The following is a 15,582-nucleotide window of genomic DNA, read 5'->3' as shown; positions in this document are numbered from 1 at the left end:
GAAGTCAGGTGAGTCACGACACCAGAATCAGCTAAAGAAACTGAAGTCAGGTGAGTCACGACGACAGAATCAGCTAAAGAAACTGAAGTCAGGTGAGTCACGACGACAGAATCAGCTAAAGAAACTGAAGTCAGGTGAGTCACGACACCAGAATCAGCTAAAGAAACTGAAGTAAGGTGAGTCACGACGCTCGTCCTCTTTTTATCGACGATCCTGATAAAACGAGCGCCGACTGGAGTCGCACTCATCAATGGCAAAGTGGCTGCAGTCCCTGATCTGTGTGGAGAGGTTCTTGGTCTTCATGATGTCTATTGCTTGGTGGTTGACCCTCCTACTCGGAGGTGTTGGTTCTGGGGGCTCACACCAAGCGTCAGCCCCCCCCCCCCCCCATCTGTTGTCCTTTAAACAAAGTGATGATGTTTGTGTTTTCTCTGCTCGGCCACGTTGGATTAAACCGTTACTGACGTTTATTTATCTCATTATCTTCATAAACAAGAGGCCGCGCGCCCGTCATCACCTCTTTCCTCATCAGTATTCACAACTCCAGGTTTGAGCACAGAGATGAAAAGGTGAACGTAATTAAAATGACAATATTAACATATTTTAGCACACGAGGTGTTTGACCGAGTCAGAACAACGACGACGGTTTCAGCTCAAACATGATCCAACTAACCAGGAAAGGACTAAACTAGGTCTTTATTTATTTGACCACATGTTCAGATAATATTCCTCCAGCCGGTCGTCCCAACCCACTACAACATAATCTGCTATCACAGACCCCCCGCCCCCCCACAGAAAGCTTTTTATAAGATGTTAGGCGGCAAGATTAGTTGTAGATGATTGTCTGACATTCTTGGTGCAGCTCGTGGAGACGAGTCCTGCACGGACTCTTATCAGCTTAAAGGAGCACGTTCAGTGAAAGCAGCATTAAATGATTTAAAAAGGTTTTAATGCAAAGTGATGCAGATTAGGAGTCATCTCCATTTCGCTGAACAAGATGAGGATGGGGCAGCGGCGGTGGGGGGTCGTTCTCTTAACCTTCTCTGTCTTTTCAGAGTCACATTTAAATGGAGCAGCTACGTAAAAAAAAAAAACTAGAAGTACGACGTTAAGCCAAAGTGGCAACAGCATCGTGCACTACGCTGCACAGAAACATAAAACTAGATGTGCAGGACTTTGTCTCCAACAAACGTCAGTGATGAAAATAAACTCCAGTTCACCGACAGCTCGAGGACAAAAAGAAATAAAAACCCATTTGATCATAAAAAAGATGGAGAACGAAACACGAGAGCCGGTCGGAGCTCGGCTCCTTGTTCAAACCGTGACGCCACGAGCATCCTGAGGAGCACAGGACTGGACCCACACGAACCAGGAGACCGTCTAAAACCCACCTGGTCTGGGTTTGTCAAGTCTTCCCTGATCTGAGGACACGCAGGTCAACGGGTCCCGTCCTACCATGAGAGAGTGCCTGCTGGACGACAGCAGTCCCGTCCCGTAGCCGCTGCTCAGAGCCCCCATGGCGCCGTTGTGCGTGTGCCCGATGAGGCCGTGCATGTCGCCGTGGCCACTCGTCATGCCCGTCGACTGTCCGACCGCGTGGCTCCGCAGGACGTGGATGGCGTCGTCCAACCGCTCCTCGATGCGACTCTGCTGCAGAGACAGAAGGTTCTGACGAGGGACGCTCGGGACAAACAGGGTCCAAAGGTCGGACCTCCTGCTGCCCTCGGCTCAAAGTGACCAACAAGGAGGCTCCATGGCCGTTTGACCCGAGGGCAGCAGGAGGTCGACACGACAACAGTCTGAGAAGAAGGACATCTGAGCCTGAACGTTCATCAGCATTAAGTGCTGTAAAGCACGGCGGTGGAAACATCTTGATCTGGGGTGTCCCACATAAAGTTGGTTCTGTATGTCATCGAAGTGTTGAAGGAAACTTCAGCTGATACGTTTACTACCACAGTGACGAACATCAAGACAAAAACTGAAGAAACGTTTTCCAGAGTCGGTTTACCAGCGAGTGCAGCGGAGCTTCGTAGTTTGGCGACGCCGCTCCCTGTCCTCCGTTCCTCGACCAGACGGCCGGACTGGCAGCTGGACAGAGCAGACCAGGAGACAAAAAGGGTCAGAGACGGGTCAACAACTGGACCGGAACACAGACAATCAGCGTGGGAGACTTCGCCGACCCCCTACGACTTTCTGTTTTTGTTCAGTTTAAAGTGAGATCCCTTCACCAGCGTGCGCTCTTTGATGGACGAAGTGCATGCTGGGAAAGGAAGTCCTTGTGACACCGCTGGAAACGGGGAGACGCATGTGTGGACCAGAGGGGCCACTGAGCGGGTGCAGGACAGTCCTCACAGTGTCATGGAGACGAGGAAACTGAAGACCAACACAAACAGAGCCGTGGTCTCGAGGCAGGAACGCTAACGTCGGGCACGAGTGATTACCGGACACTCCGGTATATGAGCTGCTTCTTCTATCAGACTTTGAACCCCGCGGGTTACACAACGCTGCGGCTAATTTGGACGAGCTAACGAGCTTCCTGTCGCAAAAAACATTTAGCTTCGTCACACCCGGGTGCTCACATGGCTGCCCAGTACAAGTCTCTCTGGGGGGTGGGTTTCTCATGACCCAATGAGACGTCCTCATGGAGTCACTGTGGTTGACTGCTGGTCACATGACCTCAGGGAGGGATTATGGGTAAAATTTATGTTCATTGATCTGTATCATTGTTCTTTTAGTGATTAGTCTGTTCTTGTTAGTTTGTGTTCGTCCGTTCAGTAGAGGAACATGAGTGAGGTTGTTGTCATGACGACCTGTGAGGTTGTAAAACACCATCTGGTGGTTGGTTCTTGATCTACAAGCTGCTCATCTCTCAGTGGCTGCCACTCATGTTACAACATGAACACCTGCGGCTGATATATGTACAAAATTAATTTAAATTCAACTCAGTTTGTTTCTTCAGCTCCAAGTCACAACAGAATCGTCTCAGGGACTGAACAGAAACATTCATATATAAAATAATAATTTAACAGAAATATTCAAATATAAAATAATAATTAACTTTATTTATCTGAGGAGCAGCTTTGAGTTTAACTCCATCACTGAACTCTGATCTTGAACAAGCATGAAGGCGACAGTGGAAAGAAAAACTCCCTCATGAGGAAGAAACCTTTAGCAGAACCAGGATCAGGACAAGAGGACCATCTGCTTCGACCAGCTGGGTTTGGTAGGAATAGATACACAATGGCAGGTCAAGAATCACATGTTAAGATAGAAATAGTATCAAATGAAAACTATTCAATTTTAACAATTAATTTAAGGAAATGAGGTCAGTTTGTCCTCTAGTAGTCTAAGTCTATAGCAGCATAACAAGCCGACCCTAACTATAGGATTTATCAAAAAGGAAAGTCTTCAAACTGGACAATGTGTCAGCCTCATGGACAGAAACTGGAAGTTGGATTCACAAGAGAGGAGCCTGAGAACTGAAAGATCTTCCTCCCATTCTGCTTTTGGAAACTCTAGGGACCACAAGTAAACCTGCAGTCTGAGAGTGAAGTGCTCTGTTAGCAAAATATGGAACAATAAGATCTGTAATATAAGATGGAGCTAGGATGTTGAGAGCTTTGTAGGTTAGAAGTAAGATTTTGAATTCTATTCTGGATTTGACAGGGAGCCAATGGAGAGAAGCTAAAACTGGAGAGAGATGATCTCTCCCAGTAACTCCAGTTAAGACTCTGGCAGCAGCATTTTGGATCAACTGAAGACGTTTTAAAGAAGTATTTGGACACCCAGATAATAAACCACTGCAATAGTCCAGTCTAGACGTGACAAATGCATGGAGCAGTTTTTCTGCATCATCTTTAGATCAGATGTTTCTAATGTTAGTGATATTACGCAGGTGGAAGAAGGAGGTTCTAGTAACGTTTTTAATGTGGGGGATAAAAGACATGTCCTGATCAAAAATAACACCAAGATGTTTAACATTAGAGCTGGAGGACAGATTAATGCATCTAAGGAGGGAGAAAGACTGAAACATTCATTCCTAAGGTGCTCAGGTCCAAAACCTCAGTCTTGTCTGTTCAACAGGAGAAAATTAAGGGTCATCCAGGTTTTTATGTCTTTAAGACATGCTTGTAGTCTAAGTAGCTGATTGGATTCATTGGGTTTAATGGACAAATATAATTGTGTGTCATCAGCATAACAATGAACATTTATCCCATGTTATTTAATAACTTTACCTAACGGAAGCATATATAAAGTAAAGAGTATTGCCCCAAGCACTGAGCCCTGAGGAACTCCATGACTAACTTTGGTGTATGATGAAGATTTATTATTTACATTTACAAACTGGAATCTATCAGATAGATATGATTTAAACCACTTTAGAGCTGTTCCTGTAATCCCAACATCATATTCAAGCCTCTGTAGTAAAATATTGTGATCAACTGTATCAAATGCAGCACTGAGGTCTAACAGGACCAGTAGAGACACAAGTCCACTGTCTGAGACCATGAGAATATCAGTTACTTTCATCAGTGAGATTCAGTGCTGTGGTGAGCTCTAAACCCTGACTGAAACTCTTCCAACGATTATTATTTTATTTAGTGTGCGCGGCTTATATTCGGGTGCGCTCCATAGTCTGGCAGTTGCGTATCTGAGGCTCTCGGCAGAGTTAACGGGCTTTTGTCTTCTTGTTTCAGTGTTTGTGCCGGTCGATGATGTGACGGGTCTCGTTAGCAGGTGGGCAGAGGACAAACAGCGACCTGAGACAATTCATCTTCAGACGAGGCTCCGAGATGAAGGGCTGCGTGACACCGCCCAGTTAAACACAAAGAGTTGTTGAGAGTGCGATCTGACGTGAATATCCAACGTGTTCAAAAACGGCGACGATTAAAAGCTTCATCTTTTACAAACCAAAGATAACGGATCACAAAAAACAGTTTCTACTTTCACAGTCTTGAGTTCTGGACTACAAGTTGTTCCAATTATTACTTATTAATTATTATTTTCAGCTGTAGGGGCAAGTATTTCCTGCCTTGTTGTTGATCTCGTTCTGCTTCCTCTGATCTCGTCTCATTAGCACTTGTTTCTCTTTTTTATTGCCTCTGCCCTCTCCTTTATTCATATTACATGCTCATTTCCATATGCTAATTAATGCATAATCACCTGGATACATTCATGTGCAAATACAAATATATGTATTAAACGGCGGGGTGAATGATTCCGGGTCCGGTGCTGTAAAACAGCCTCGCATATCAATTTGCATGTAGTTTGCTCTAATAGGCTTCATTTCTAATTTGTTGAAAGTGGAGTAACTCTGACACAATGATAAACACCAATTAAGGTTTCGCAGGCGATATCCCAGGCAGCTATAATGACGGTGATGAAGAGGAGGAGGAGGAAGAGGGGAGCTGCGAGGTTCGTGAACGATTTGTCGGCGCGGCGCTCGTAATTAAAGCTATCAGTCACAAAGCGAGGTGGGGAAATATCAAACGGTGTGCGGAGCGCCGACAATTACAGACAAATCTGACACGACTATTATTAGAACAAGTGATTTTTCAGTTTAAGGAGCGGGTCGAGCCGAGCAGAAGCGAGACAGAAGGGTTCGCCTCGTCTTCAGCTCCACAGACACTACATTCACGCCTGAAGTTCAACTCTTTAAATGTGAAACAGTTGTGACCCTGTTTATATTTATTAATCCGGGTTTTTAAAAAACTATTCCGTAACGTTTTCAGCATCTTTCTCGTTCCACATTTCTTGTGCTGCTTCAACAAATCATGAAGCAAAACCTTCGGCTCGTTCAGGACAATCCAGCTGGTGTTGGTGCAACTTTAGCTTTTTGAAATATTTGGCCTTTTCTGCCATTTTGTTCACATAGAAAACGAATTGAGCTCATTCGAACGTTCTGTCCATTTCCATCATAACATGTTTGTCTTCTCTACAACAAACTACACCTGAACCATAGAAACTACACCTGAACCATAGAAACTACACCTGAACCATAGAAACTACACCTGAACCATATAAACTACACCTGAACCATAAAAACTACACCTGATCCATAGAAACTACACCTGAACCATAGAAACCACACCTGAACCATAGAAACTACACCTGAACCCATAGAAACTACACCTGAACCCATAGAAACTACATCTGATCCATATAAACTACACCTGAACCCATAGAAACTACACCTGAACCATAGAAACTACACCTGAACCATAGAAACTACACCTGAACCATACAAACTACATCTGAACCATAGAAACTACACCTGAACCATAGAAACCACACCTGGACTATAAAAACCACACGTGGATCAGTCATTCCGAGTCTCCTTCCTGTCCTGTCTAACCCCCACCAGTGCAGGCAGACTGCTGCCCATCCTGGTTCTGCTCCAGGTTTATTCCTGTTGTTTCTTCCCACTGTCTCCAGTGGTTTTTTACTTGGCCCTGAGATCAGGTTTGTTGACAGCTGGAGCTTCATAAATAAACTGAATTTAATTTTTTTCCAGCTGCAGAGTCTGAAGCCAAATACAAGAAGTTCTGATAGCTGTGTTTAGGTTTCAGTTCAAGTCCAGGTCCAGGTCCAGGACCAGGACCAGGACCAGGTCCAGGCTGTGATGGGTTTACCTGTAAGGGAGGGTGGAGAGCCGACTGGGGTGGAGGGATTGGACGAGAAGCTGTTGTTCGTGTGATCCGGAGAGTAGATCTGGATCGAAGAGACAGAAAGAGACCGGGTTAACAAAGTGAGATCCTGGAGCGGTACCGGAGAACGGGTCTGTATGTGTGACGGTACGTACCGACGCCAGCGCTTTCCCTAAGGCGTCCCCTGTTTGAGAGCTGCTGGCTGTTCCGCTCTGCGCTCGGTTAGCTGCGACACACACAGAGGGACAACATGGATGTTTTCCTGTAAATACGTTAAACTACACGTTTAGTTACTCGGGTCGGTCGTTCTGTCGACTACAATCGTAAATTACAACCCCGTGTTTGAAACGGCAGAAATCCAGCTGGTGTTTCAGGAACTTTGTCTTCAGTCTGTTTATTTTTGTGTTTTATTTTGTTTTGACAGGAAACAAGAAAAGTCGGAGTTCCACCGTGACGGCAGTCAGTTTCTACTTTCAGGGAAATTAAAAAGTAACGAAGACACGTCACTGGTAACGAACCACAGATCGACTCTGAAGACGGAAATGATTCAATAAATAACTCGATTATAAAAACATCTTTACAAAACACAGAAAACTATTTTATGTCAAAGTAAAGTCAAATTTCAACACATGAAGTTCTGCTATCACCAAGACATGGAAGGAATAAGGAACATGTGTAAATCTACCAAGATCAGGCCGTCCTCGGCTGGAGTGGCCCTGAAGGAGGATCATGAGAGACCACCATGACACCTGAGACCACCCCGCAGGAGCTACAGGCTTCAGCAGGCGATGTGGGAGAGACCGAGCATACAGCCACTGTTGCCCGAGTTCTCCACAGGCCTGATCATGATGGGAGAGCGGCAACTGGTTTGTACAATCTCATGAAATATTGAGACGTCAGGAGAAGTGTTAGAGCTCGAAGTTCATGTCAGGGAGGACTCTCAGCTACTACCACATGGAACATCTGTAAAACTGACAGTTTGAGTCGTTTTTTTACTTCAATACATTTGATCCAGTTGGAATCCACTGAGATTTTAGATCCACCAACAATGAGTTCAACACACTCTGACCAGGCCAGAGGGGGACAGGAAGTGACCTCACACACTCTGACCAGGCCAGAGAGGGACAGGAAGTGACCTCACACACTCTGACCAGGCCAGAGGGAGACAGGAAGTGACCTCACACACTCTGACCAGGCCAGAAAGGGACAGGAAGTGACCTCACACACTCTGACCAGGCCAGAGGGGGACAGGAAGTGACCTCACACACTCTGACCAGGCCGGAGAGGGACAGGAAGTGACCTCATACACTCTGACCAGGCCAGAGAGGGACAGGAAGTGACCTCACACACTCTGACCAGGCCAGAGAGGGACAGGAAGTGACCTCACACACTCTGACCAGGCCAGAGAGGGACCGGAAGTGACCTCACACACTCTGACCAGGCCAGAGGGGGACAGGAAGTGACCTCATACACTCTGATCAGGCCAGAGGGGGAGAGGAAGTGACTTCACACACTCTGACCAGGCCAGAGGGGGACAGGAAGTGACCTCACACACTCTGACCAGGCCAGAGAGGGACAGGAAGTGACCTCACACACTCTGACCAGGCCAGAGAGGGACCGGAAGTGACCTCACACACTCTGACCAGGTCAGAGAGGGACAGGAAGGGACCTCACACACTCTGACCAGGCCAGAGGGGGACAGGAAGTGACCTCACACACTCTGACCAGGCCAGAGGGGGACAGGAAGTGACCTCATACACTCTGACCAGGCCAGAGAGGGACAGGAAGTGACCTCACACACTCTGAGCAGGCCAGAGGGGGACAGGAAGTGACCTCACACACTCTGAGCAGGCCAGAGTGGGACAGGAAGTGACCTCACACACTCTGATCAGGCCAGAGGGGGACAGGAAGTGACTTCACACACTCTTACCAGGCCAGAGGGGGACAGGAAGTGACCTCACACACTCTGACCAGACCAGAAGGGGACAGGAAGTGACCTCACACACTCTTACCAGGCCAGAGTGGAACAGGAAGTGACCTCACACGCTGACCGACCCCACCCAATGTCTCACCCATGACGCTGTCTGTGCCGTTGGTGGTTGCGGTGCATGAGGCGGTGCTGTAGTGATTGGGCCCGCTCCCGCCACCCCCGCCTCTGTGGAAGCTGGACATGGGGGGGAGGCTGGAGCTGATATCTGCAGACGAGTGCGAGGGGGGGTAGCTCTGCGGAGAGACGGCACCGTTAACTCACCCGAAACCAGGAGAAAACTACCGGAACGAAGAGTGCAGGGCACCACAGCTCACCAGTCTGTCGTGGGGGTGTATCCCGCAGTAGGAGGAGCTCTGGGCGGGGCCATGGGCTGAGTTTCCACCCCCCAGCATGCTGCCATGGTAACCCTGCTGACTCATGTTGCTACTGCTGTTGCTCCAGGGATCGCCGCTGTGGTGACCGTCTGACGGAGAAATAAGAAACAAGTTAGAGGCAGAAAGAGGGAGGAGCTAAATGCAAGGAAAAAAATTTAAGTCGATGTACCCGTCGCTGAATAGTGAATGTTTTTCTTGTTGCTCTGAGGCAGCACAGTGACAGATCCTGGAGGGAGCCATTTTATTCCCCACCAGGTGCAGAGGTAGAGCCAGGGGGTGGCCGATGGTGGCCAAGGCATCACAATCATTGTAAGCAATTTAAAAAAAAAGTTTCCACTAATTATAGGGGCGGTCGGTTTGTAAACACGGAAAAAATACAAACGTAACCCTTTTATTTAAGCTCCCATTTTTCTTAAGCTGAACTCAAAGATCTAAAACGTTTTCTTAAAAATTGTTCAGATTTGTGTCGATCTGTGGTAGTGAGACAATCCATCCACCTCACAGGTGCGGCCCACCACAACCAAGTTTAGCTCACTGCATCTAAAACAGACTTGAAGTCACGTTTACGTCGGCTAAGATGCACCATCCGTGGCGGCCATCTTGAGTTGGGTTGTTTGTGAGGTTACCTGGCATGAAGAAGGAGCTCGGGAATCCGGCGCTGGGCGGTTTTGAGGAGGGGTACCCCGGCGAGTCTCTGTTGTAGTCGGCGGTGCTGGCAGACGGAGCATAGACCTGGAACAGACCAACGCCGGACTTTATGAGAAACTCAACGACTCAGAGCAACGTCGACGAATCACCGACTCGATAAATCGTCCAAAAAACGTCAAGTCGCTTCAAAGAAAACAGAAATCAGTTTGCAAATAATCACAACTTTATTTTAACCTGGAAAAATAAAATAAACGTACACGAACCTGTATCAGTTATATTTAGCATCTTTGAAACATTTAAACTGAGTTAAAAGCATAATTTTATTATTCTAACTTACATTTAGTTGGTAGAAATATAGTTTGATTAAAAAGTGACAGATTTACTTTTCTCAAAAGTTTAGGAAGACGTTTCTAATTATTCTGTGCACCGTAATTTCCGGACTATAGAGCGCACCTGAATATACGACGCACCTGCGTACAAGCTGCAGGTGTTCAAGTTCAAGTCAAGTTTGTTGTTATTTGCACCACATGTGGTACATGAGGTGGAACAAAATTATGTACTGAAGATCCCAGTTACATCCAATAATAGCAAACAAATAACGTATAAAAAGAAACGGTAAGATATGATAAACACTAATAATGTAAAACAACATGTTCACGTTGTGACATGAGTGGCAGCACAGCTGCTGAGACAGATGTGCAGCTTGTTGTAGATCAAGAACCAACCACCAGATGGAGTTTTATAAACTTTATCTTCCTGTTCAACACAGAGTGAAGCCCACAGGTCGTCATGACAACTGCCTCCCTCACTCATGGTTACTGAAGGATCGAACACAAACTAACAAGAACAGACTAATCACTAAAAGAACAATGATAAACAGATAACTGAAATGATTAACAATCAACATAAATTTTACCCATAATCCCTCCCTGAGGCCATGTGACCAGCAGTCAACCACAGCAGGATGCTACGATACGGACCGCTAACATACAGGTATGCAACACGGCTGGTTAATTAAAAATAACAAAACTGTAGCCTGCCAGGAAGTCTTTCATAACTTCACCTTCCTCCTGCTCTTCAGAGCAAAAGTTGCTCTGTGAGCATGTGAGTCCTCACTCACATGCTCTGTGCATGCAGTTAAATCCCCCCTCCCCCCCTCCCCAGTGGACCAATGAAACCACATTTCATTGTTTGGACTGTGACCTGTTCACTAATTTCACTGGTCAGATGTTTTGTAACCTTAACTTATACAGGTAGTCTCACCGAGTCTAGGCCTGTCACGATAACAAATGTTGCTGGGCGATTAATTGTCTCAGAAATTATCGCGATAAACGATAATATTGTTCAAAATTTGACAATAAGAAGAAATGTTGGTTAATTTTTGTGTGTAGTACCTTTTGTTGACCACTGGATGGCAGTATTAGACTGTTTGAGCCAAAGGACGGATAGTGAGGGAGCGAGCAGCGTGTCTCTTAAAAAAAATGGGAGGGAGGCCCCGTGACGTGACATGAGCTGACTCTCTTCAGTTCTCAAAATGTGATTTTAGATGTTAGAACAGATTTTAAAGAGAAAAGAGAAAGGGAGGAGTCAGTGAAGAGACCGGAGTTGATCGTTTGTCGTCCAGTGTCTTCAGTAGAAAGAGATGAAGAAATGATAAATGAAAACGAGGTCGATAATTTTCATTAATCATGCGATTAATTGATTTGTTTATCAGGACAGGTCTAATCGAGTCATGAGGAACCCCCCCCACCCCCACCCCACAGAGAGACGTGTACTGGGCAGCTCTGAGCGCCCGGGTGTGATGAGGCTAAATGTTCTGGTGGCAGGAAGCTCGTTCATCTGACAAAAATAAAACTAATAAAAATCCATAAATTAACCGCAGCATGATGTAACTTATAGTCCAGCAATTAAATTAATGAAAAAGGGACATTATCTTGAACATCCAAAAAAAGTTCAATCTGGTCCTCTGGACATTGTCCAGAGGACCAGATTGAACTTTTTTTGGATTTTTCTACCTGGATTATTGAGCATGCATCAAGATATTATCTTAAACAGTGACTAAAACCAAATAAACTGAATTATTGCCTCGACTCTTTAAATATTCAGATTTGAGTTGATCGAACGCTTCCTGGATAAACAAAAACACCGAGACGATATTCTATAAAGAAAACAAGTTTGGTTATTTTATTATTTTTATTTACCACAAACTGAAACGCTTTTGTTTCTGTGAATGTTTTTAATTTATCGGAGCGTTTTTGGGAACAACATGATCCCATTTACAGAAATAAACAGTTTTTGAACAACTTCCAGATCAAAAACGTTTATTAAACAATAATCTACCGAACAAAGACAACGTCCACGTTAGGACACAAACAACAACAAACAAATAATTTAGAACAACAAGTAAAAACTTAAAGATCTGATCAAATAAAATAATTAACCTTCCTGTTTGTCTTCAGTAACTTCCTGTTTGTCCTCAGTAACTTCCTGTTTGTCCTCAGTCTCACAACAGACTGGTTTCTATGGCGACGCAGCCCATCCTCTCTCAAACAGGTGGCGCTCTTCCTCTGCAGGAGAACCGACCGGGTCTGGTTCTGGTCCTGGTTCTGGTCCTGTGCATAGCGTGCGAACGCTGAGCCGTGACACCGGCCCGCGCCGCATGACGTAAACCCAGAAACAGCTGTTCTCAGAGCTTCCTGTCCACCAGACTCAGGTCCAGGCTCGCCTGAAGACGGAGCTGGGCTGGAGGACAGATGTGTTCAGACGGAACCGTCAATAAATAAATAAATAAATAAATAAATAAATAAATAAATAAATAAAATCACTTCCTGCTCTCGCTGAGAACTCATCAAAAACAGAAACGTCGACTTGTTTCTGATTCTTTACGTCTTTGAGGAACGAACCAACAAACGCTCGTTTTTATGATCAGACAAAGAAAAGACTCAACTCTGCTCGTCTGTCCTTCAGCTGGGACATGTGGACGTCCCTGTCCCTACAGGAGGAGGACAAGAAGCTCGTTTGGGTTTTCAAACACCTGGTCTGAACCGAGAACCGGCTTCAAGGTTCAAATTATTTATTTCTCAAGAAGAACCAAGAAACACCAGGAAGAGCATCCAAGGACATCCATCCATGATCTGTCTGAGGGGTGGGGGACACCTGGACATGTCTCCAGTCCATCACGGGGACACCCAGAGACAGTTAAGTCAACAATCAGTCTTACATGTATGGGAGGAAACTGGAGTTCCCAGCAGGGAAAACATGTGAACTCCACAGAAACAGCTCTAACCACTGCTCCACCGTGCCGCCAGCAGGTTGTGACTTTAAAATGTGGTTGCTCAAATCAGAGCGAGCGCTCCCACAGGAACGTTCGTCAGGTCTGCTGCGAACGTCCTCAAATCTGAACAACTTCCTCCCTGAGAACACACACGCACACGTGCACGCACACACACGTGCACGCACGCACAGAAAGCTGGTGTCGATGTGCAGAAAATATTTAGACTCATGTCTCAGGAATGGCAGGAACATTTTCCCACTGAGCGTGTGTGTGTCTGTGTGTGTGTCTGTGTGTGTCTCTGTGTGTGTCTCTGTGTGTGTGTCTCTGTGTGTGTGTGTCTGTGTGTGTGTGTCTCTCTGTGTGTGTGTGTCTCTGTGTGTGTGTGTGTCTGTGTGTGTCTCTGTGTGTGTGTGTGTCTGTGTGTGTCTCTGTGTGTGTGTGTCTCTGTGTGTGTGTCTCTCTGTGTGTGTCTCTGTGTGTGTGATGGACAGGGACAGGTGCAGTGTGTGTGTTTGAGTCCAGAGAATGCAGAGACACAACAACAGACTGACTTCCTGCATGCAGGAGTGTGGAAGCGTCAGGATTTCCCACAGTCAGTGAACAGACCTTCAGAGAAAGTCCTGACTTTAACTTTATCGACAACAAACGAGATGAACGACACCGCGACAGGAAGTGGTTTCAAGCCCTACTGGAAGTCCTGCAGGAAGTCCTGGTTTGACACAAAAACTGTTTCTAGGTGGGTAAAGGCACAACATGGTCCACCAGAAGCTGAGACAGGATTTAAACCAGCCTGAGGACAGAAACGTCTTAAAGAAGTCTTCTTTCAGCTGCTCCCTCGTCAGAGGTTGACTCCTCCATCTCACTCTGTCCTCTGTGTCCTCTGTCCTCACTCCAACTACCTCCATGTCCTCTCTAAATGCATCCATATGTCTCCTCTTTGTCTTTTTCCTGGAAGCTGCATTTCTAACATCCTTCTACCAACATACCTACTGTCCCTCCTCTGGACATGACCACACCACTGTCCCTCCTCTGGACATGTCCAAACCACTGTCCCTCCTCTGGACATGTCCAAACCACTGTCCCTCCTCTGGACATGTCCAAACCACTGTCCCTCCTCTGGACATGTCCACACCACTGTCCCTCCTCTGGACATGTCCACATTACTGTCCCTCCTCTGGACATGTCATAACCACCGTCCCTCCTCTGGACATGTCCACACAACTGTCCATCCTCTGGACATGTCCACACCATCTCAGTCGGGCCTCTTTAACTTCATCCTGTTTCGTGTCCTCCTGGACAGCGCACTCCATGTCCTTCAGGTCCTACAAGTCCTGGATCTTTGGGACTCTTCAGGTTTATTTGTAACAAACACAAATTAAAACTCTTTGGACGGGTCCAAACAAACCGACGTGATCCGGTTCTTGTTTCGTCTCTGCAGACGGCCGCAGAAGACGGGTCCAATGACCCACTTCCTGTCTGTGACCCACCAGTTGAGAACCCCGTTTATAAACTGAGATCATGGTTCGATGATTAAAGACGGAGTTTCTTTGGTCACCAAACTTTAGCTTATTTTAGTCCAACTGAATTTTAGCTGTTTTCTTTAAGGCTGATTAGCTGTGGCGGCCATCTTTAATCGATCCAACTCCAGCAGTTGATCAGATGTTTGCCCAAAGATGACTTCCTGAACGGTCCATCTGGTGGTCCAGGAAACTCGGACCTCTTGTAGTTTGTTAGAGCTCAGGTCATGGACGACTCTCGGCTACTACCACGCCGAAGTTCAGCTCAGTGTCTGTGAACTTGATTGAGGTCAACATTTTTGTGTTTTTAAGGTCTGTGGTGGCCATCTTGAATCACGTTCATGTATCTTCCTGTCCTGGAGAACATTTTCACGTCCTGACGTTGGGGGCGGGGCATGGAAGGTTCTGGAGGACCCGGCCCGTTAAAGTGTCCTCAGAGGACAAAAGCAGCAGGGCGTCCAGGTTTCCCGTCTTCTGTTTATTTTTTTAACGTTGTTGCATTTTATAAAATAATTCTGCTTCAGGGTCGGATTGGACCAACAGAACCGTCGTCTGGTCTGGGTCCAGTTCTGCAGGTTCTGGTAACGTGTGACTTCAGCTCCGAGTCGAAACATCAAACTGTTTTGATTCTTCTGGAGCGGATCAGAACGTCTCGTACCAGCTGGAGACTAAACAGTCGTTCAGGGTCGGACAGAACCGGCTCTGACCTCCTGGGCACGGGCCGGGTCAGAACCAGCATGACAGAACCACTCACACTGCAGGCAGGTTCACGTCAAGCCCGACCCGGGTCTCCACGTGTGGTTCTGAATCTGATGTTTTTACAGAAACCTCGGTCCAACGCTGGTGTCGGATCGGGTCGACGCTCGAGTTCCTGAGGAGCTCAGAGCAGGAGTACCTTCAGCTACTACCACAGAGTACAGCTCAGGTTCTGCGAAACCGACCCGGTTGTAGCTCTTTATTTTAATCGGACCGGGCTTTTAAATTTAGACTCTTTGATTCTCCGTCGTTTTAACTTTTAGTTGCTGATTTTTATGGATTTACACGTTCAGTGTGTGAACACTTCGGCTGTTTCAGGACAATCCTGCTGTGACGTTTAATATTGGTGCAACTTTAGCTGTTTAAAATATTATAT

The 15,582-nt window shown here is 46.3% G+C and overlaps 1 protein-coding gene across 5 annotated transcripts in view; it reads right to left on the bottom strand.

Moving 5' to 3' along the window:
* The window catches only part of tcf4 (transcription factor 4), a 212,260-nt gene that overhangs the window by 17,646 nt on the left and 179,032 nt on the right, over positions 1-15,582 (bottom strand). For 4 of the 5 annotated variants that reach the window (XM_037691932.1, XM_037691934.1, XM_037691935.1 and 1 more), the window contains 7 exons: positions 9,638-9,743; positions 8,952-9,100; positions 8,720-8,870; positions 6,803-6,873; positions 6,633-6,711; positions 2,009-2,088; positions 1,456-1,650 (listed from right to left, as the gene is read on the bottom strand). In XM_037691932.1, coding sequence (XP_037547860.1) covers positions 1,456-1,650; positions 2,009-2,088; positions 6,633-6,711; positions 6,803-6,873; positions 8,720-8,870; positions 8,952-9,100; positions 9,638-9,743 — 831 coding nt within the window. The remainder of the gene's footprint in view (positions 1-1,455; positions 1,651-2,008; positions 2,089-6,632; positions 6,712-6,802; positions 6,874-8,719; positions 8,871-8,951; positions 9,101-9,637; positions 9,744-15,582) is intronic. The other variant, XM_037691933.1, reaches the window with a different exon arrangement.

This window comes from Nematolebias whitei, chromosome 18, assembly GCF_014905685.2.
Source record: "Nematolebias whitei isolate Nwh7 chromosome 18, NemWhi1, whole genome shotgun sequence".
In the NCBI taxonomy this organism is placed as follows: domain Eukaryota; kingdom Metazoa; phylum Chordata; class Actinopteri; order Cyprinodontiformes; family Rivulidae; genus Nematolebias; species Nematolebias whitei.
Note: the sequence above shows the minus strand (reverse complement) of the source record. Positions and strands in the feature narration are given on the sequence as shown.